Raw genomic sequence first — 23,227 nt, 5'->3', positions numbered from 1 at the left:
TACCTTTGAAGCTTGATATCCTTGATTCAAATTTCCTAACAGTAAAGTCAGAGAGTCCTTGGTGACTTTAATATGTACAATTCTAACTTCCACCATTCTGAAAGAGATCAGAGGTATTTTCTATGAGTAGTGATTTAGGAGAAATTGATCTTCTGACTGGAATCCCTGACAATCCTCTCCACTCATTAAATGTTCTGAATATTTTCTCTTTGCACACTGCTAAGGTGAATGTGCCTGTTTGCAATTCAGATTACACTCTCTTCCAAGTTTCATCTCTAGTGAAATATTCTTTCACAGTCTAATGTTCTTTGGAACTACAACACCACCAAGTAGAGACTTTTACTCCTTTTCGTGGTCAGACTACTATTTCCATTCTCCATATCCAGATACTTGTGATCTTGTTACAGAAATTATCCTTGTTAGAAAATGAGATTTTCATTGCTCACTCTGTTCAAAATTCCCACCCTGTTTATTTATGCTATTTCCAAAAAAATGTGCCAGGACAGTCCAAGAAAAGAAAAGAGCTTATCATAAAAGACCTGGGACAAAACCTCTAGATTCATTCACAGTTTATACTGAAGCCTACAATCACCTGTGCCAATGGCAGTCGTACCCTCTGGTCCATAGCAAAGCTGTTGAGCACAACATTTGCCTGTCTGTATTTTCACCTCTTTTTTCACCTAGATGGTAGCATTGTAACATCACTTAAAGATAATGCTGACCCCCCCCCCCCCCCCACCATCATTCTTCTGTCATCTGACTCTAGGATAGATGATTAAAGCAAATCTTTCCATAACATGTCTCATGTAGCCATCTGCTAGGGGCATCAGAGAAATAAGCAACCTAGATACCAGAGATACTTCTGGCTCCAATGTAATTTTATCAGTTATTCAACAGATGTGCTTCTGAACTAATTTCTGTTCTTTATCATCTATACAATATATTATACTCTAAGTAGACATTGGGATGTATATAAATAATTTGTTAATTATTTGCAGCTGATGTTTCGCTAGCTTAGGCTAGCATTATCAGAGGCAGTTTAACACTACACAACTCAGTGAAGACAGAAACTAAAATGACTTATGATAACAGGGACAGTCACGTGTGTGGAGGGCGACAGTGGTGCTCTTCGTGATGATTCCTGTTAATGCTAAAGCATAGATAAGGCAGTGCTCCAAAATCTGTTTAAAATCATGCTGTTAGTTCTGTTGCAGTTAACTGTATTCTGTAAAACATGACACTTTCAGGAACAGTCTCTCAGTTTGAAATGGGATTTGTGAAGTAGTCTGACTTTCTTCCATCTTACGAAGTGGTCTTTCTCTGTGGCATGTTGAGATAGTCTGTTTTTTTGGTTTTCCATTTCAGATGTAGTTTTTATGTTATTTTTTTCCATACTAAAGTAATTACTACTTTAGGTATCCTTACTAAACCCTACAGTATAAATTAAAAACAAAACTTTAAACCTGCTAGAAAGCATTCCAAGTTGACCAACTGAAACTGTGTCCACACTAAAAAATTTTTTATCTACATACACCAAGACTATGTGGGCCATCTAAGGTCCATAAATCTGGATCCCCATTGCACTCAACTGTGGAAGCCACAAATCGTCCCACCTATAAACTAGCAAAATGCTTGGCATCTGAACTCAACAAACACATCGGCAAGACATCATCTTACATTAAAAAAAAAAAAAAAAAAACTGCAAATTTCAAAAGCACTATACAAAACCTTCAATTAGTGAAGAAAGATCACTTAGTAAGCTTTGATGTGTTGTCCCTTTTTACAAATGTTCCAGTAGACGATGCATTATCTCTGTCCAAAATTTATATTTATCCCCCTGAGATTTGCAAACTCTTTAAGTACTGCCTTAAATCGGGGTATTTTAGCTGGAACAACCAGCTCTTTAAATAAATTTGCAAACTTATACATGGAGTCATTTGAATCTTTGGCACTTAATTCTGCCCCCCCCCCCCCCCCAAAAAAAAAGCCCAAGGTATGGTTGAGGTATATAGACAATGTCTTTACCATTTGGCCGCATGGCCCACAGACTCTAACTTTTTTACATTTTGACAATAATATCCATTCTCAAATCACTTTCACTGTAGAAGAAGAAAAAAAAAGGGCACTTACCTTCTTGGATATTTCAGTTACAAGGCAAGCATATGGAATCCTCATACACAGGAAGATACCTACGTGCCACTTCACACTTCCATCCTTCTCAGAATTTTGGAATTGTCAAACCTTAGCTTCCATGGCAGAGTGAATTTCATCATCTAGACAAGCACTACACCGAACAACAGGCTCTGCTTGCATTATTCCAACAAAATGGATACAACAAAAGAATTCTGGCCACACTCCTTAAAAAGAAGAACAATCCCACGTCCTCTAAACAAGACTATACATGTACTATATCTTTGCCCTAGATCAAAGGCACAAATGATCCAGAAATGACACAGAATCGGAACTGTCTAGAAGCCACTCAACAAGATTTCTACCTACCTAAGACAAATTCAGGTTCGCCTAGACCCTCCGTCATTCCCTAGAGTCTATATCTTCCCTTTCCAGTGTGGAACTTGATATTTTGGACAGACAGGATGAACTACTTTAGTAAGGAAAAAAAAACACAAAAAATACATCCAAAATGGAGAACCAAAAAATGGACTATCAACAAGTCATAGAGAAAGACCACTTCATAAGATGGAAGAAAGCCAGACTACTTCACAAATCCCATTTCAAATTGGAGAGACTGTTCCTGAAAGCAGCACATGTTTTACAGAACCTTGGTTAACTGCAATCTGATGACATGATTTTTAAACAGATTTTGGCACACTGCCCTATCTACGCTTCCACTTTAACAACAGGAATCACTATGAAGAGCACCACAGTCACCCTCTACACATGTGACTGTCCTTGTTATCATAGGCATTTTAGTTTTTGTCTTCATTAAGTTGCGTAGCGTTAGCCAGCCTGGTTGGCCGAGTTGTTAGCGTATCCGCTCTCCAGCCAAGAGGCTGTGGGTTTGAATACCGCCATGGGCATGGATGTTTGTGATTATCTGTTAAAATACTGGGGGGTGGTGGTGGGCAGTAGATGGCATTAGTGTAGATGATGTGGTTTGCTGTAGTTGGCAGATTGAGTGGTGGAGACAGAGTTGTAGAGTAGGTGCCCTCCCTCGATGAGTCTTTGGACTCCCTGGAGGTGTCAGGTAATAGTAATAATAATGCTTGCTTAAGCTAGTGAAACATCGGCTGTAAATAATTAATAAATTATTTATTTACATCCCATTGTTTACGTAGTTTTTAGTTCCAGAAATTTCGACATGAACAACAGGAATAGTTATGGAAATTTAAACATGGAATATATTATACTCAGCTGGCATCCACCCTACAGCATGGAAGGAAGCCCATTGCTCTCACTTCATTATTTCCCAGAGTTATGGAGAAGATCATTAATAGGAAACTTCTGGAACATGTCTGGAGAACTATCAGCTTATCATTCTTGTAGGAAGGCTTATACGTTGGTTATACATGCTTACTAAATAGCTTAAGGAATTCACAATGTACAATAGAATATAAATTAAATTAAACTTTAATAAATATTTCCAATATTTCGGCAACGTCATGTTGCCATCTTCACAGGAATTTAAAATAAAGACACTTGCACGCAGGCACTACACACAGTAAATGAGGAAGAAGCGAGGAAGCTGTTATTTTTTCTAAAAGTCCTGATGGTGTCCCCTAGCGGGCTATGTAGGATGTAGTCCGTTGGGCTGAAGGTCTTCTGATGTATGTCTCCCAAATTTGGGGCAGTCTCATGCAACCAAATTTGTTGAGGTTAGGCATGTTTCTTAGGACTGAGGCTGATTTCATGAAAAGTCTTTCAAATTTGAATTTGCTACGGTGTATTACTGTAGCTTTCTTTCACCGTATTCTGTGGTGTGTATCCAGAGCATGGTCTGCAAGACCAGAGTGGCTGTACTGGTGAAGGATGTAGTCCTTGTGTTCTGAAATTCTGATATTTGCTGTCCTGCCTGTTTGGCCAAAGTAGGACAGCTTACAGCTGCAAGGGACCTGGTATACACCAGGTAGGTCTAGGGAAAGTGATTGGTCTTTTGTGGAGCAGATAAGGGATGCCAATTTTTTATATCGTCTGTAACATGAGGTCAAGTCATGTTTTTTTTAAGATTTTGGTAATTTTTTCTGAGGTGCCTCGGATGTAGAGAATGGTGATGGATTTAGAGTAATCCTTGTTGGGGAGGGGGGTTGTGGTTTATTGGTTTCATTTTTTGAGGGGGGGGGTAGCCATTGGCTGAGCAAGTGTTGAGGATGTGGTTGAGTTCAGTGGTTAGGGCATTGTCATTTGAACAGATTAGTTTAGCCCTGTTGTATAGTGTCTTAATAACTCCATATTGTTGTGAGGGGGAGGGGGGGATTGTTGGTGGATGTATCTGCCTGTATGGGTGGGTTTTCTATAAACTGAGAAAACCAAGGTTCCATCAGGTTGGCAGGTGACTAGTGTGTCTAGGAATGGGAGGCTATTGTTTTCCTCTTTTTTCAGGGTGAACTTGATTCAGGGGTGTTGGTGTTTTTCAAGTCTCTGTTTGTCCGAAGCAAGAAAGGTGACAGTCACAAATAACTTGGTATATGCCAGAAAGAGCAAGAGGGGAATATTTATCTTTAGAAGATGGAAACCATGGTAGTTTGTTGACAGGAATAAAATTAACCACTAGATTATACTTTTTAAGAAATCTAAAAATTGGTTCTGATATTCCAGAAATGTTCTCTACCAAACTTTTTTTGTGACTGTCACCTTTCTCACTTCAGACAAACTGCACATGTTTAGTGGAAAGAGAATACAAGAACACCAGTCTTACATCATCAACTGGATATCTGGCCTTGCACAACATGGAATAGATGTGGACCACAATATCCTGTGGTCTGAAATGCACTTACTCCATCTTTGTTGCTATAAATCTGAACGTTTATTTCAAAAAAGCACTAAACCCTTAGTTCATCTGAACTTAAATTGGAATGATTGCCTCTCACTATCTAAGATATGGGAGAGTCTTATTCTAATCACACATCATTCGAGTATTTTTTAAATTAATACAGTTAATAACTAATAATAGTGTTTCATCAGTGATACCTTTTGTGTTGTTTTATGCATAACATTACGTGGCTCTCACTGTTCCATATCAATCCATTGTTTTCGATCTACTTTGTTATTCTTTCCTTGTCTTATTGCATGAATTTAAGAAACCTTATGGCACAAATAGTTCTTAAAGAACAAGATTTGTGACTAAAAATAAACATATTTTGTTTCTCTGCTAAACCACATTGCTCAGTAAGTATCTTATTGAATGTTACAACACATCTAACCAAGTCACTATATGTGGAGGATGGTCTTGTCTGTTTGTCAGTTGTTCATATCAAGTGTTTGAAAGCTAGTGTTTGTTAATGGATATTGCATTTTGTAATTCTCTGAATCAGGAACAATCTGTACATGAAGTTTTGGCTAAAAATCAGTAAGTTGACAGATGAGGATATAAATTAAGACAAATACTATTTATTTTTTATGTTAAATCCACCTACAAAAGGTTTCTAAACAAAACCTAGATCACTTTTTATTGGGTCATGTATGGCTGAGAATTAGATTATCTTCACTCGCCAGTAAACAGACTTGTGGGCTTCCATAGCAATGAAACCCATCTGGGTCTCAATGAAGTAATCTGTTTATCTTTTATAGCAGAGTAACAAGAGCCATAGGTGCGGGTAAGTCATATACTGTATTTTTTCCCCAGGGTGCCACATGACAAGTTGGTTTTTAAGTTGCAACATATAGAGTTTGATATTAAGTTAGTGTATTGGATTGGTAACTGGCTTTCTGATAATATCAGTGTTATATATGGGGGAGCAGTATCAGGAAGTAGGAAGGTTATAAGTGGAGTTTCACAGGAGTCAGTACTGGCACTATTATTGTTCAATCTTTGTCATTGATTTGTCTCGGGACTACAGGGAGATATTCAGTTGTTTGCAGATGATGTGAAGCTTGGGAGGATTATTAATGATAATGCTAATGTTTTGGCTCTTCAGGAGGATGTGAATAAGTTGAAAAAGTGGGTAAATGAATAGGGAATGTCAGTTCAATGAAACTAAATGGAAGGTTTTGAAATTTGGGCTCCACAGATAGGATGCTTCTTACTCACTTGGTATACTGGAAGAAGTGGGGGAAGCAAGGAATCTTCCCATGATTGTAGAAGGATATTTGAAGTTCAGAGGACATATTGCAAAGGTTGTGAAGACATCTCAGAGAGCTACTACAATATTGAAGATATTGACCAGGAAAATATAAAAGGATGGTGGTCCTATTGTATAAAGCCGTGATCAGACCACATCTGGATTTCTGTGTTCAGATCTGTTCACCAGACCAGGGTTTGAAGGGATGAAGTAACCTTGGAGAGGATACAGAAACTGATAACAAAAATGATATCAAGACTACATTGTTGATTATGAGAATAGACTGAGGCTGCAGAGATTGGTTAATAGGAGCTGTGGAGAGAATATAATTGAGACATTTAAGCTGTTGAAGGATTATTATTGCATTAGCACTGAGGCGATTTTTCATATGGTAGAATGAGGACATTGACCAGGAGAATGAGCAAGGACAAGAGTCCATCCCTGGAAGCTATAAAAGAAAATAGTGAGTAAAAGAGTAAGAAAAAAGTTTTTTTCCATGGAGAGGGTAGGAGCATGGAATGCATTGCCTGCGAGGATGGTGAAAGTGCAAATGGTGGATGAGTTGAAGGTGTGGTATGCTACACTTTGTATTAACTAGTGTTTGACTTCCCATGATGAGTCTTGTGACTCCATGGAGGTCAAGAAGATAATAATCTACTTTGTATTCAGGCATGTTTCTCTTGTTCTTTTGTTTTGGTCTAAATCAATATTGAAATTCAGCTGTGCAATAATTGCAGAATTTAATTCTCTTAGTTACCAGGTCTGTAATTTTTACATCAGTTGCTTTTTTTTTTTTTTTGGTAACTGACAGATATAGCATACTTAAATGTCTTCTCCATTGTAACACAGTAGATAAAAAATTGAATGAAAAAGCTGTTTTTTTTGTGTGCTGATGTTGAAGAATCTTGGGGGGGGGGAGGCTTTAAAGTTAGTTTAGAAAAACAACAAAAAAGTTACAGATGCTCTCTCAGAATATTGTGTTAAATTTTGAATGACTTTATTGTCTTTATTAAAAAAAAAAGGTTAATATATATTGAAAAAAAAATTTTTTTATTTTAGAAAACAGTTGAAACTTTAACTCGTGTGTTAGCCAAACAAGTTTATAACTTAGACCTCACTGATTTACCATTGTTTCGACTTACTGAGCAGAAGCAAAAAAAACAGAGGGGTATGAAAAAATTTCCCTCAGGGGCAGGCAACAAAAATCAGATGGATTTAGAGAAAAGAGATGCTGCTAGATCATCACCCAGCAATAAAAGCAGAGATTCTCATAGTGCATCTGGAACAAATGAGGATGAATCCCTTTCGCAAGAAAAAGGTATTTCTCTTTCTTATCTACTTTCCTCTTTATATTTTATTAAGTATTTAGGGTTTTGGATGTAGTTTGATTCTTAAGTGTAAACTTTTGTTTTCTTTTTTAATAAATATTACGAAAAATGTAAGAATTTCCTTTTACTTTGCCAGTTTTTGTCTGATTAGAAAGTGTTTTTAATTTGAAAAAAAAAATAATGATGTAGCTTTGTAAAAATGATTTTGTCTTATACATCTTAGAAATTATGGAAATAATTTCTAAGATGTATTCTAATCATTATGTGAGCACAAAGGAAAGGATTTTGTCTTATCTTTAAAGGTACATATACATGTCATAATCAAACAACAGAAAAAAAAAAGGTCAAGATAAAACACAAGTCGGGATCAGAAATGATCCATTCATATAAATGAACAAGGGATCACTTTGGTGCACAAAATTAATAAGATTTCTCGAAGCATTTTCCTATTTTGCATGGTTTTATTTGTATCTAAAAATTACAGATAAAGCCATGAAGATGTCATTACTTTAAAATTCTGATTACATACTTCAGAAATATGTATTATAATTCATTTAACATTTCTGAGAATTTATTAATATACTGAATCATATTTACTATGAAATGAATATAGTTAATTTTTTTTTTTCTTATCAGTGTGATCTAATTTGGGACAATATATCATTTAGATGTAAACAACTCTGTTATGAAAATTTCATGGTCTTTTTTTATTTCATATTTGAAACATTCTTTAGATAAACAGAAGCAGTTTTTCCTCATTAAAGATATATAAACAACCCTTTAGATTATACAAGAAGCATGAAAATGCTAAAAGGATATTTTGCCTTCATACACACAGATACTGTATATTATCAATGAGATATTATTCCAGTGGGAAACCAAATAATTATTGAAATTGGCAAAGTGAAAAAGGCAAAATGAGTATGCAGAATTCTGTGTTCGAAAGCTGTGGGGCAACTTTTCAGTGCCTATTGTTCCATGTTTTTATCTAAAATAAGAGAAATTAAATTGTTTCACTGATTAAGTTCATTCACCCAAAAAGTTTTGGAATAAGTGAGGCATGGTTGGATGAGAGTGATTGCCTGACAGGAATAGAGATGGGGCGTATGATGTTTTCTATAAAGATAGGCAGGGAAGAAATGGTGAATTGCTGTTCATGGCAGCAGTGGAGTTATTGCTATCCAAGATAAAGATGTAAGGAACAAATAGTGGCAGTATGGTATGCGAGGTAGATGGTGACAAATTGAAATATTTAGGTGGGTATTGCAATAGACATAGATTATAGATCTGGTAATTGGGGATGAGAGACAGTGAGAAGGAAATGTGTAGGCAAATAAGAAAAAATGATCATGATTTTAATTGTGATAATATAGATTAAAATGAAGAGGTGGCATTTAGGACAGAGAGAACAAATTTCCTCAAATTCATTTGGTCATGGTTTGTGACCGATAAAAATGACCATGAAGGGGTCACTTTCATATGGTGGCTATCCATATTAGGACTTCTGTGAGAAAGATATATATATGGAACTGTAAATCTGGCAGTCATGAAACTCAAGAGGTGGCTTGCCACTATATCATGGAATGAGGAATTGGATGAAAAGGAGATAATTTTCTTGAGCCCTATTCAGTAACTATTTTTCAGATGCAGCGTTTTGTAGATTGGATGAATGAAGAAATATGGCATGCAATTTGGAAGAAATCATTATGAAGGCAGCACAGGATGACCAGTAATAATCAGTTGCATGGGGAGTACAATGAGCAGGCAAGAAATCTAATGATACAAAAAAAAAAATCCCAGATTGTTTTTTAGATCTGTGGACAATAGAAGAAAGAATGATTGTATGATTATGAAAGGATGATATTGGCTGATATTGATGATAATGAGCAATTCATAAATTATTTCATCCTCATGAACTGTGACATTTTGCAGAACTTGAATGCATTGGGAAGGGAAGACAAGGTACTGCTGCAGAGTGATGAGGTGGTATATTAGTTTTTGCATCAACTGATCTTAATAATGTTGTAAGACTTGATATATCACCACATGTTTTGTAGGAATGCTCCAGGGATTTAACATCTTTGATGTATCTTTTTAACAGGAATTGTAGACTGGGCTAAGTTTCATTGATGTGGTAAGAAGGCAAAATTGTTCTGTTCATAAGGGAGATGATAAGACTAAGTAAGGCTTTGAATTATAGGTCACTTTTTTGTGTCTTGAGTTGTGATTAAAGTGTTACAAAGGTTAGAAAAGAAAAAGATTTAAAAATTGGGTTGAAACAGTAGCATTCTCTTTGATTGACAGCATGGGTTTACTAAAGGAAGATCATGTTTTAGCAGCCTACTTAATTATAATTACATGACATATGCATTGGACAAGAGAGATGCATACACAGCATTATATTTAGATTTTAAAATGGCCTTTGATAGATTTCTGCACAACACAAACTTTGGTTATACTTGGATCAAGAATTAAACCAAGAATATAACTTCTTGGCATCTTCGATTTATAGTATAACCAAGTGGAAAAAATTTCGGCATCAGAGTCAGTTTATGCAACTTAGTAACTCCATGTATAACATTATTTATCAATATATTCATCTGAATTCTTTCTCAGTTCAAGAGATCACAGCAATGCCAGATCAAGAAATTTTTGCATTCTTGATATTCTTCATATGTAATAGTATAGTTCTTCATTTTTTGTTTTAGTAAATGATGATGCAAACTATTTTATAACTAACTATATAATTATTAAATCTGGTTGTTTTCAAAGTTAAATTGGCATTGTCATGGGAACTGTATAGTAGTATTGACACATATACACAAGCATTACATTAGTAAGTGAGACTGACTTACAGTCTTGCTTCTTCTACATTGTTATTTTTCCTGGAAAAATGAGTAATGAACATCTAAGATTAAACACTAGAAATACAGTTCTTTTGGTACAAATTATTATTTTTATCATGTGACACTTCTAGGGAGTCTGAAGACTCATTGAGGGAGGGCACCTATTCTACTACTCTCCATCTCCGCCACTCAATCCACCAACTACAGCGAACTGCATCAACTACATCAATGCCATCTACTGCCCACCACCACTAGTATTTTCACAGATAATCACAAACATCCAAGCCCACGGCGGGATTCAAACCCACAGCCTTTCAGCTGAAGAGCAGATATGCTAACCACTTGGCCAACCAGGCTAGATGGTATAAATAGAAATATTTCTATAAATGCCAAAATATTGAGTGAATAACTTGAATAGTTTTTGCTCATTGATTGTTGATAATTACCATGAACTTATAATATTAAGTTCATGGAAGCTTCATGATTTTTGTGCTTTTATACATTTGTTTCCATTTGCATGTTTACATCATTTTGGGACAAAGGTCAAGGTAATATTATAGTTTTTGTAAATTACAATTCATTTCTAAGTAAATAATAATTTTCATCTAGTTTTTGAAATTATTAAATCTTGATTCTTCCATTGCAGTTCATTCTGTTGTAGTATACTGAAATCTCATCATCATCAAATTCCTGACATGTACCCTCAAGGGGTGTACTGGATATGATAGTACTACATGAAAAATTTACATCATTACTAACTTCCTATCTACAATTTTCCTCCAAATCAGTCTGTTACTTGTCAAGACTCCAATATTATCATTATCAGATCTTATATTTCTATTGTCTAAGGCACATTGTACCATATCAATCCACCTATATCTTGGTCTTCCTCTGGGTCGTTTTCATGCCAACCTGGCAGAGAACACTTGTTTTGCTAATCTTTCCTCGCCCATTCTGTTTAAGTGACCGTACCACTTGAGAATTAGCTCTGCTAACACGTTCTTGGATGCTGACAATGTCAAGTTCTTTCCTAATATCCTCGTTTTTAATATGATATTGCCATTGATGCCATCTGTCCACACCTCTAATCTTTCTCAGGACTCTCATATATGTGGTCTCTAGTCTTTGGTCAAGTGTTTTACTTCTGACCCAGCTCTCAGATCCATAAGTTAAAACTGGTTTGAACACTGTCTTGTCTATACAGCTAATTTAGTCTTCAGACTAATTTCTCTCTTATTCCATATGAATTTATTCAGTTGACTTCCTACCATATCAGCTTTGTTAATTCTGTTGTCTATTTCCATATTTAATTTACCATCTTCAGTATAGCTGAAATATTTTACTTGTTCCACAGGTTCCCAGTTCACAACACAGTTGACATTTTCAACAATTCTACCTATTTTCATTGTCTTTGTCTTTTTAATGCTGACCTTCATACCATATCTATCACAACAGTTATTCAATTTAATCAGGGAATCTTGCAAACTTGTAGTTTTTGTCTTTTTTGTTTCAGTCACCCCTATTATGTCGATCTGGTACTTATCTAATTCCTCAGCTAGCTCCATTTCTTTGCCATTAAGGCTTCTTATGTTGATAGTACTGATCTTTAACTCTGGTGATGTTGAGTTGGGGTCTCTTTTTTTCAGATTTTTTCCAGTAGCTGACTTTTGGCTGTTCGCCCTGGTTCCCTGGCGAAAATAACGGGGCCTTGATTAATCAGGTGATTCCCCAGCCAGCATGAAATTTTGTCATGTTGTACCATCATTTTCTATATTGGTTTAAGCCAATAAGAATAGAATTTGGTCGGCTAAATCCCAAATTGCCAGCCCATCCTCGTTCGTTCAGTATCCAGGTAGATACCCAACAGGGTGCACCGTGAGAAGGTGAGGATTGGACATTAGGTCAGAAGCCCTGGTCGGTTCTCTGCATTCCTTTAAAGGCTATGTGGCGGTCTCCTCATAGTTATATAGCTTTGCCCCTTTTGACTGAAATCTATCTTAAATAAATCAAATGCATTTCATTTGCTATTTCACAATATTTTTAATCAATAAAGTTTTATTCATATTTATTAAGCATTTTATTTTGTTTTTTTCTTTATAAGAAAGTACTGGACAAGTAACAAGAACTCGATCTGATAGTGGGGATGCTTCACATAAGAGATGCATGTCTCCTACTGATAAACTTTCTTCATTTCATAGAAGTGCTAGTGATAGTCATCTAAATAAGAGAGGTAAAATGTAATATTAAGTTTGTGATTGTAATATTAATAATTATGAATTTTATTTATTGATATGAATAATTCATGTTTTTATGAATAACCTTTTTATCCTAAAAGACAGCTATTTTTGTATTTCTTCTCTTCAACTTTCCTCTTCATTTTCTTAAAACTTTTTTGTTATTTCAAATATACCCACAAATAACATCTAGCTTGTCTTCTTTTCTTGTCTTCTGTTGTATTCCCTTTCCTAGGATATTTTTACTGCCAGACTTTTATATAAGGAAATCATTTATTTCTTTTCTTTTCCCTCCAGATGAACAGACTTAATCATCTAATCACATCAATACTTTGTTTCGTCTTGGAGATTTCTTTTATTTTCAGCAATATCTTGTTTCTTCGTATTCTTCCAATTAGATGATTGGATAATTAATTGGTTTCTTTTTTAATTTTCATCTAGTAATGCTGGTCCAAGAATTTCTCTTTCAGCTTTATACAGGGTGATCATAAAAAAAAGTATCTCTGTTTAAGACCTTGTGAAGTTCTACCCAGTGATCCAAATACTGCAAAACATTTCAGGTATACATTCGGTGTCATGAATTTAAAAAAAAACGTAGTTCCAAAATTCACCACCAGCAGGGTGCTGTATGATGTACCAAATGTAAATGTGGTAATTTTTCTGTGTGTGTGTAAGAAGGAGAAAAGCAACACAAGCATAAATAACATATTTTTATTCACTTTTATTCACAGGCTGTACTGTTCAGTATGCTACCCTTCTCATTATGCCACAATCTGCATCCTTTTCACAGTATGTTCAACAGAATAACATAGCTCATTGGAACTGTTGTGCACATGCTACATTGTGCTGTCTTTCAGCACTACAATTATCAGGATGATCCTGATAAATCCTATCTCTGAGGAATCCCCAGAGCCAGAAGTCAAGAGTCATCAGGTGTACAAGGCAGTCCTGCAGTGGGAAAATGCATGGCTGATCACTTTGGCTTCTGAGAAATGTTCTGAAAGAACTTCCTCTGCAGATTGATGTGGGGAATGACCCCAATTTGCATAAAAAAAAATACTGAATCTGTACCACACCTGTAGCTGCAGCACAAGAAAGTTGTTTATCATATCATCGTACCTCTTGACAGTTACTGAGCAGGTCACAGGACCTGACTGGCAAATATCCTCAAAGAAGAATGGTCTAACGATAAATGAAGCTGCACTAGACCATAATTTTGGATGAATGCAAAGGAATTTCTTGAATTGCATGCTGGTTTTGTGTAGCCCATTCCCAGCAATTGTGGGTATTCACGTCTCTATTCAGATGAAAGTGAACTTTATCTCCCCACAAAATCATCCATGGCCATGAAGCATCTGACTCCATTCGATCAAGGAATATTAAAGAGAATGTCAGTTGACTTTCAAAGTCCTGCAGGTGCAACTACTGTGTTAGGGTTATCTTGAATGGGTAGAAATGCAGAATGCTCCATAGAATTTTCCAGACATTTGTGTGAGACAGATCCATGTGTCTTGATACAACATGTACACTTAGGAACCACTGCTGTTATTCATGTTCCACACAGCAGTAACAACTGCATTCATTTGTTGAGAACTGATTGGTTTGCAACCTCTTTCAGGTCTAATTCCCAACGATTCCAGTTTCTTCAAAATGACTAATCATTTGTCGCAGAGCACATGGAGATAGTGGATCTCATCAACATTTGTTTAGGCAATGAAATTCACTGAGTCCAGCAAGAGCATTGCAGTTGTTTAGGTAGTGCAGCTTCTCGAGCAAAGCATGTTGGGGCAAGGGTAGTGCATCGTTGTGGACAGTATTAACAACCAGAATGAAGGGAAAACTCAAGTGTCCTTTTTTTAGACCCTTCTGGCTAATGTCCTCCAAGAATAATGGTATAAATACCATTCTTCTTTGTATAAATGCTCTGCGCAATTGATAACTTATGCATATCCATCAACTTGCACTAATACCCATTCACAAAAAAAAAAAAAAAAAGCAAAATGGACTGCAAAAACTATAGAACAGTTGCTCTTACAAGTCATGTAGAGAAAAATAAGTTTATGAAAAAATAATGAAACTAATGGAAGAAAATCAAGATGATGAGTAAGCTGGATATAAAAAAGACAGATGTTCTATGCACCAAATGTTCATGTTAAATTAATTGTTGAGAAAGCTCTGCATCACAATAAAAATAGCTATACCTGTTTTGTTGATTTTCAGAAAACATTCAACATTATAAATCCAAAATTGGCATGGACTGCACTTGAAATTTATGGTATAGACAGAAACATGATATGTCTATTGCAGAACATCAATAATTATGCAGAGGCTGCTGTGAGAAACTGTGGAGAAATAGCAAAATGGTTCTGGTTTATGATTTGCAGATGAAGTTAAGTGAAGGAGGAAAGAAATATGGGTTGATAATAAGCATCGATAAAACAATGATACTTGGAGAGAAGAAGAGAGAAAGCAAATAAAGGTCAATAGACAAGATGGAAGAGGATAGAAACTTTACATACTTAGGGAGCAACGTGATACATGATTTATATAAGCGGGTGGCTGCTGTATAGATATCAAAAAGTGGTATATGGAGGGGTGGATCAAGGTGAAAACAAGTGACTAGTGGTGTGCTGCAAGGTGTGCTGGGACACTACTGTTTAATTTATGCATACATGATATAGGAAATAACCTGAAAAGAAATATTTTATTTGCTAATGATGCATAATTAGGTTCAGTAATAGATAATCAAGGTGTACAAAGAGAGAAAGCAAGAAGCCAAGAGAGTTGTGGCACAGGCGAAGGCCATGGCATATCAAGATCTGTATGATCAATTAGAAACAAAGGAAGGACAGAGAAAAATTTACCAACTAGCGAAATGTAGACATAAAGCAGCAAAGGACATCTTACATGTGAGGCAGATCAAAGATGCTGAAGGAAGAGTATTATGGAAGGATGTGGACATAAGAAACAGATGGAAAATATACTTTCAGGGACTTTTGAATGAGGAAAATGCAAGGACTCTCAGAGGAGATGGGCAGCCTTCTGAGGGGATGGTGCAGAACATCAGTGGAGTGGAAGTGACGGAGGCCATGAAGAGGATGAAGAATGGAAAATCGGTGGGCCCTGACAGAATTCCAGTGGAGACATGGAAGGCACTGGGGGAAGAGGGAATTGACCTGCTGTGGGAGTTCATGAAAGTTTGCCAACAGGAAAATATACCTGGGGAATGGAGGGAGAGTACTCTTGTCCCCATCTACAAGGGTAAAGGGGATGCACAAGACAGTAAAAATTACAGAGGAATAAAGTTGATGTCCCACACAATGAAGATCCTAGAAAGAGTTCTTGATGGTAGATTGAGGAAGGAGGTGGAGATTGCAAAGGAACAATTTGGTTTCATACCTGGTAGATCAACAACAGATGCTATCTTTGGGTTATGGCAGATGATGGAAAAATATCGAGAGAAACAAAGGGAGCTACATCTGGTATTTATTGATCTGGAGAAAGCATACGATAGAGTGCCAAGGCAAGAAGTCTGGAGGTGTCTGAGGGAGAAGAAGGTGCCAGAGAAATATGTCAGGTTGGTGTGGGAAATGTACAGAAATGTGAAGACAAGTGTTCGGACCTGTTTGGGACAGACAGAAAGTTTTCAAGTAACAGTTGGCTTGCATCGAGGGTCAGCATTAAGTCTGTTTCTGTTTAATATTGTGATGGAGGTGGTAACAGAGGAGGTGAGAGAAGATGCGCCTTGGACAATGTTGTATGCAGATGACATCTTGTTGTGTGTAGATTCAAGAGAAGATGCGGGAACTAAACTGGAAAGATGGAGAAAAGTACTGGAAGAGAGAGGTATGAGACTGAGCAGAAGTAAGACAGAGTATATGTGTTGCGCAGTGGGCGGCGGCCAGGAGACAGATCTGGAGCTGGAAGGAAATGTCATCAGGAAGGTGAGAGACTTTAGATACTTAGGTTCAACAGTGGAAGAAGATGGAGGAGCTGAGAAGGAAGTGGGATGCAGGATACAAGCGGGTTGGAGGAACTGGAGGGAGATGGCTGGAGTGTTATGTGATAAGAGGGTGCCGATCAATCTGAAAGGCAAAATTTATAGGACAGTAGTAAGGCCAGCTATGACATATGCTATAGAAACTGTGGCCCTGAGGAAAAATAATATCAGCAGGATGGAAGTAGCAGAGATGAGAATGCTTAGGTGGATGTGCGGTGTGACCAGAAAGGATTGTCTGAGAAATGACTATGTCTGGGGAACAGTGAAAGTTACGAACTTAGGAGCGAAAATACAGGAGGCAAGGTTGAGATGGTTTGGTCATGTGATGAGGAGGGAGGACGAATATGTGGGAAGAAGGGTCATGCAGATGGATGTGCAAGGAAGGCAGAAGCGTGGGCAGCCAAAGAAGAGATGGAGGGAGCTGGTAGAAGAGGACTTGAAGATGAAGAACTTGGATGTGGTGACAGCCCAAGACAGGAAGGTGTGGAAGAGACTCATTACATACAGTGACCCCACTTAAGTGGGAGAAGCTGCAGAAGAAGAAGAAGAATAGATAATCAAGGTGATGTGGAGAGCTTGTAGGACAATTTAAATAGGCTGACAGTATAGGCAAAAGATAATGGGTGTCAGTTTAATGTGGAGAAATGTAAAGGTATGCATTTTGAGATAAATAGATTACAAGCGGTGTACCACATTGATGGCACTGTACTTCAAGAAATAGATGAAGCTAGAAATTTAGGGGTATTGGTAGACAGAGTTCAAGTTTAGAGGACATATTGCTAAGGTTGATAAAGTAGCTCATAAGATGACTTGGCTATTGAAGAATACACTAACAAGTAGAGATAAGGAAGTTGTGATTTATATTCCTCTTTATAAGCCTTGATACATCCACATCTGGATTACTGTGCTCAAGTCTGGTCTCCTGGATTTCTTGGGGGGATGAGGAAGTGGTGGAGAAGATTCAGAGGTGAGTTACCAAGATGGTGAGTGGTCTGTGGAATGTTTCCATGAGGACAGATTGAGGGTGTGTGGATTGTAAAATTTGGTTGATAGGAGAAAAAGAGGGGATATGCTAGAAACATTTAAATTGCTTAAAAGGTTTTATAGGATTGATGCAGGGTAATGTTTCAGCTTGACTGGAAGGGTCAAAACAAAGGGTAATCCCTGGAAGTTGAATAACGGTGTGGTTAATAGGGGTGTGAGTACTAGAGTTTTTGCTTGGAGAGCTGTGAATGAGTGGAATGGGTTGCCATAGTCACTTGTGAGTGGTTTGTTTGTTAATGGATTCTAGGAGAGGTATATAGATTGTGTGGATAGTTTCGGTCTCCTGCAATGAGTCTTTGAACTGTATGGGGGTGTCCGTACAATAATAATAATAATTTTTCCTTTTGCTTGCAATATAATGAAAATATATCGGAAACGGAATTTCTTATTTTTTATTTCTTATGTAAAAGTCGCTGTTTCAACCTTTATATCTAGGTCATCATCAGGAATATATATATATATATATATATATATATAAAGGTTGAAACATCAACTTTTACATAAGAAATAAAAAATAAGAAAGTTATTTTTCTTAGTTGTAAGTAATTGTTCTAACATGTTTCCAATGTATTTTCATTATGTTTGAAGCAAAAGGAAAAATTATTATTGTTATCGTACAGGCACCTCCATGCAGTCCAAAGACTCATTGCGGGAGACCGAAACTATCCACGCAATCTATCATACCTCTCCTACACATGTGTGTATGTATAGCTTGCCCACAGTTGAGAGAATCATGGCTGGCAGAGTGGCAAAACATATGTTATAGTTTAACTGCTTTAACTATTGACACTAGCTTGACTGCTGGTGAGGGAAAGAAAGAGGGGAAGAGCAAAATTTTTAAATAAAAAAAAATGAACTTGAATGAAAAACAAACAAAAATATTATATAAAGAGGATAAAAAAAAAAAAAAAGATGATGATATATATATATATCAGCCATTGTCAATCCACTGCTGGATGAAGGCCTTTCCAAGATTACTCCAATACTGTCTGTCATGTCACTGCTGCAAATCTGATGATATCATCAATCCACCGTGATTTAGGTCGGCGTCGTGGTCGTTTTTTTCCTCTTGTGGAATCCAATCCAGTACTTCTTTTGTCCGTCATTGATCTTGTCCTCGAGCAATATGCCTAGCATTGCCACTTCAGATGTTTCACTCTTCCTATGATGTCAGAGACTATGGTTTGATTTCTTATCCACATATTCCTTTTGATCCAGTCTTGTGACACCAAGCATACTTCTTTCCATAGTAAATTGTGTTGCTCTTAATTTTTGAATTTTATTTGCATTCAGTGTCCATGTTTTACAGCCATATGTCAATATAATATATGAAAAATTCACTGGTTAAAAACTTTTCTCTTCAGGCATAAATGGTAGTTGGCTTTTGAATATTGAATGTAATTTTTTAAATGCTTTCCACCTAAGCATTGTGCATCTTTTAATTTCATCCATGATGATATTTTATTCCATTGATATCTGTTGCCCTAAGTATATATGTGTGAATATATATGTAAGCATGTGTGTCTATATATATATGTGTGCGTGCGTAAGTATGTGTGTGTATATCTATATATATATTTTCGAGCTATATCTATATGTATAGATATAGCTCGAAAAGATCAAATAACTCTATATGTATATCTATATATATAAACGAGAAACCTCAGCATACATTTTCTTTATTATTTATTTATTTATTAATTTATGAAGTCGAGAACTTCACCTTTTCACTTAAAAGGAAGCACTTTATGTCTTTGGCATATCCGAACTGCGAGCATCACTACTCTTGCACTTTGGGGTCATTATTAAGTAAATAAGTTACTTGAACACAAGTACTGTGATACTGCAACAGTTGATCTGATAACTAAGAACTATTTAGAATGGCATAGAATTTAAAACTTCATCATCATCATCTCATCCGCTTGATAATGGGTTGAGTCCACTAAGAAGAAAGGTTCTCCACTTATCGCGATCTTTAGCCATCTCGATCATGACTCTGTAGCTGGGCAGATGGGAATGTTCTTTCAGCAACTTTATCCAAGTACTGCTTGGTCTGCCTCTAGTTGTTTTACTTCCTATATATCCATTCAGAGCTAAATATAGCAGTCTATGAGGGGAGGCCATTCTCTAGGTGTGACCAAACCATCTCAGTTGATGCCTAATGATAGTATCTATTATATCATCTGTGAAGTTTAAATCTATTTTAATTTGATCATTAGTCTTGTGTTGCATTCAGTGGGTGTTATTAATTTTTCTGAGGCATTTCATTTCAAATGCTTGAAGTTTCTTGATTGGTTGTTGAGTTAATCTCCAGGCTTCTGAAGCATAAGTAGCCGATGGGATGATAATTGTTTTATATAATTTTAGACTTGTTGGGATTTTTTTATTTTTCCATATTTTGTTTAGTTTATTCATGTTGGTTCAACCTAAGTTTAGCCTGTGTTTTACTGTTTCCATATTGTTGAGGTTACTAGAAATAAGACTGCCAAGATAAACATATTAACTTGTTCCAACAGTATTGATTTATTTACAAGAGTCATTTAAAATATTAATAGTCTTTTCTAGCTGTGATTTAGAATCTGCTAAAATAATGATATCATCAGTGTATTTAATGTGATTAATGTTGATACCATTGATTTTTTTACCTGGTTCATCAGCTATGGTTTTACTGACTTCTAGGAAGATGATAAAGAGTTGAGGTGAGAGAGGGCATCCCTGCATTACACCTTTCTCAGCTCTGAAATCCTCGGTTTTAATGTTGTTCGTTTTAACAAAAGCTTTGTCTCCATAATAATTTGTAATGAATGTTAAAATATCACAATCCATTTTTATGTTTTTAAGATAGCGATCAATTTGTTTCTATTAACTGAATCAAAGGCTTGCTTGAAATCTATAAAACAGCAGTATATGGGCAGGTTGTATTCCCAATTTTTTCTGCTATATTATTAATGGTGAAGATCTGGTCTGTAGTGGATCTATGTGGCCTGACTCCTGCTTGATTTTCCTCTATGATTTTTTCTGTAAGCACCTGTGTTCTTTTTTGTATAATCTGGATGAATAGTTTATAACTATGACTTAAAAGAGTGTCATGGGTCTATAATTTTCACATATTCTTTTGTCTCCTTTTTTTGTGAATTGGTATAATAATTCCTGTTTTCCAGTCAGTTGGAATTACTCCAGTGTAGAGAATTTGATTAAATAAATTCATTAAGAAATTAATAAATTCCACGTCCTCCATGGCTTCCTTGCCCCCATAGTTCTATAGATCTATAGTTCTTTGCTTGTAGCTTTCGAAAGTTTTATTTGGTTTATTGCATTTATTTCTGTTGGAGTTATGGGTGGTGCATTTTCATATATCATCTGTTCTGTTATACTTTCCTGCTACTATCAAACATTTTTGAAATAATGTTTGATAGTAGTCCTTCCAAATTATTGTAATATTTTGTACTGACTCAGTTTCTAGATTGTTTTTATCTTTCATTGTTAATGGTTTATCTTTATAGATCTAAGTTAATTCTTTTATAAGTACTGTTTTGCTTTTTCCTCCAACCAGTTATTTTTGGCAGATATGCACATTTTATCAATTTTGTTTTTAAGGTTCTTATAATGTTGTTTATTTTCTTCTGTATTTTTTATATTTAATATGCAAATGTTTAATATGCTATTTAATATGCATCAGCCTGGCTCCCACTGACGAGACCTCAATAAAAGTCGAAACCGATATGAGTAGTGGCCCTTGCCTTAATGCATAGCATTACACATATCTGCAAGGAGATGTGCTTTGCATTATGGGAGATACTGAGATGAGATAGGATTGATGAGAGCTTTCTCCACCTTTGCAACGAGTTGCCTGGTGTTGCTCACACTTGGATAAAGGATTAAACTAAACTTATTATTGTCTAACCAAGTGAAAAATAAACTCTCAACATCTTTCTCTGAATCAGGAGTAATTTAATAATAAGGTAGTACACCCTTTGGCAACTCCTATTGCTTCTGCTTTGGTGTCTCCACTACTGGGCCTGTCTCCCACTGACGAGACCTCAATAAAGGTCGAAACCGGTATGGGTAGTGGCCCTTGCCTTAATGCATAGCATTACACATATCCACAAGGAGATGTGCTTTGCATTATGGGAGATACTGAGATGAGATAGGAGTGATGAGAGCTTTCTCCACCTTTGCAACAAGTTGCCTGTTGTACTACCTTACCCCAGTCCTGAAGATACTTTTTGCTCACACTTGGATAAAGGATTAAACTAAACTTATTAAAGATAAGGAAGTTATCACTCTTTATAAGGCTCAGATTTGGCCACATCTTGACTACTGGGCACAGGTTTAGTCACATGGGTGTCTTAGGGACCAGAAGATGGTCCAGGTGATTCAAAGATGAGTGACCAAGATGGTGACAGGTCTGTGGAATACTCCCTACTTGGATAGGCTGAAGGTTTGTGAGTTACAAAGTTTAGTTGATAGGCAGAAAAGAAGAGGACATGATAGAAACATTTAAGATATTAAAGGTGTTTTGTAAAATTGATGCAAGTGAAATTTTTCAATATATGACAAATTGTCAGAGAACTAGGGGCTATCCATGGAGTTGTGTAAGAGTGTGGTTAGTAGCGGTGTGCAGACCAGATTTTTTGCTCAGAGAGTGGTGAGTGAGTGGAATGGATTGCATAAAATTAGTTAAGTTTCCTGACAGTGGGTTAAAGGCGAGGTCTGATAGGATTTGTGTGTATGATGGTTGATTTGGGTCTCCTGCTATAAGTCTCCAAACTCCATGGAGATACCACGAAGAAACTAAAATAAAAAAATATATAATAATTAATATATATATATATATATATATATATATATATATATATGTACATAGTAAAAATTATAATGATTAAAGTATAATGAAATAAAAATGATAAACAAAAAAAAAGTTATTAAAAGTGGAACTACATCAATTAAGAGGGAGATGTTAAATCCCGTTTTATTTTATAGCTGGGTATGAAACTAGGGTCGAAATCCATCGACATCCATAGAATTAATAGTTTCGTTAATTAATCTCTTAATTAATAGTTTCGTACCCGGCTATAAAATAAAACGGGATTTAACATCTCCCTCTTAATTAACAAATTCGCCTGTAAAAATAGCCTTTCGACTTATTATCTTTGGAACTACATCAATTGCAACTCAGCAGTCCTACTATCCTTAGGTTCTTTCCACTCATCAGGGTTTTTTTTGTGTTGGGTTTTGCCATCATGTTTTTCTGAATGTTATCTGGGTTGAAGTTTCAGCTTCTCAGAAGCAGAAGCTTCTTTTGAATTTTCTCTCAAACCAAGTTTTGGTGTAGGGTAGGGACTTGGTACCTTTCCAGTTAATTCTGTGATGTGTTTAGAGTGAATGGTTGGAAAGGCCTGTTTTACCATAAGTGAAGGAATTTAATGTGGCTTTTATGTTCATCTTTTCTTACAGGAATTGTGTGTTCTGTTTCCCTTATTTATGGTAAGTTGCAGGTGAACTCAGGTTTGTAAATTCATGGGTGGACAAGGTAAGA

At 36.1% G+C, this 23,227-nt stretch overlaps 1 protein-coding gene across 6 annotated transcripts in view; it reads left to right on the top strand.

Moving 5' to 3' along the window:
* Window positions 1–23,227, top strand: part of LOC150102202 (ral GTPase-activating protein subunit alpha-1) — an 800,562-nt gene that overhangs the window by 255,618 nt on the left and 521,717 nt on the right. For all 6 annotated transcript variants that reach the window (XM_090398990.1, XM_090398987.1, XM_090398991.1 and 3 more), the window contains 2 exons: window positions 7,296–7,554; window positions 12,512–12,640. In XM_090398990.1, coding sequence (XP_090255116.1) covers window positions 7,296–7,554; window positions 12,512–12,640 — 388 coding nt within the window. The remainder of the gene's footprint in view (window positions 1–7,295; window positions 7,555–12,511; window positions 12,641–23,227) is intronic.

This window comes from Typopeltis vanoorti, chromosome 10 (genome assembly GCF_054136105.1).
Source record: "Typopeltis vanoorti isolate ZY-2024b chromosome 10, IOZ_Tvanoo_1.0, whole genome shotgun sequence".
In the NCBI taxonomy this organism is placed as follows: Eukaryota; Metazoa; Arthropoda; class Arachnida; order Uropygi; family Thelyphonidae; genus Typopeltis; species Typopeltis vanoorti.
The sequence above is the reverse complement of the archived record's forward strand: the minus strand, read 5'-3'. Positions and strand labels throughout refer to the sequence as shown.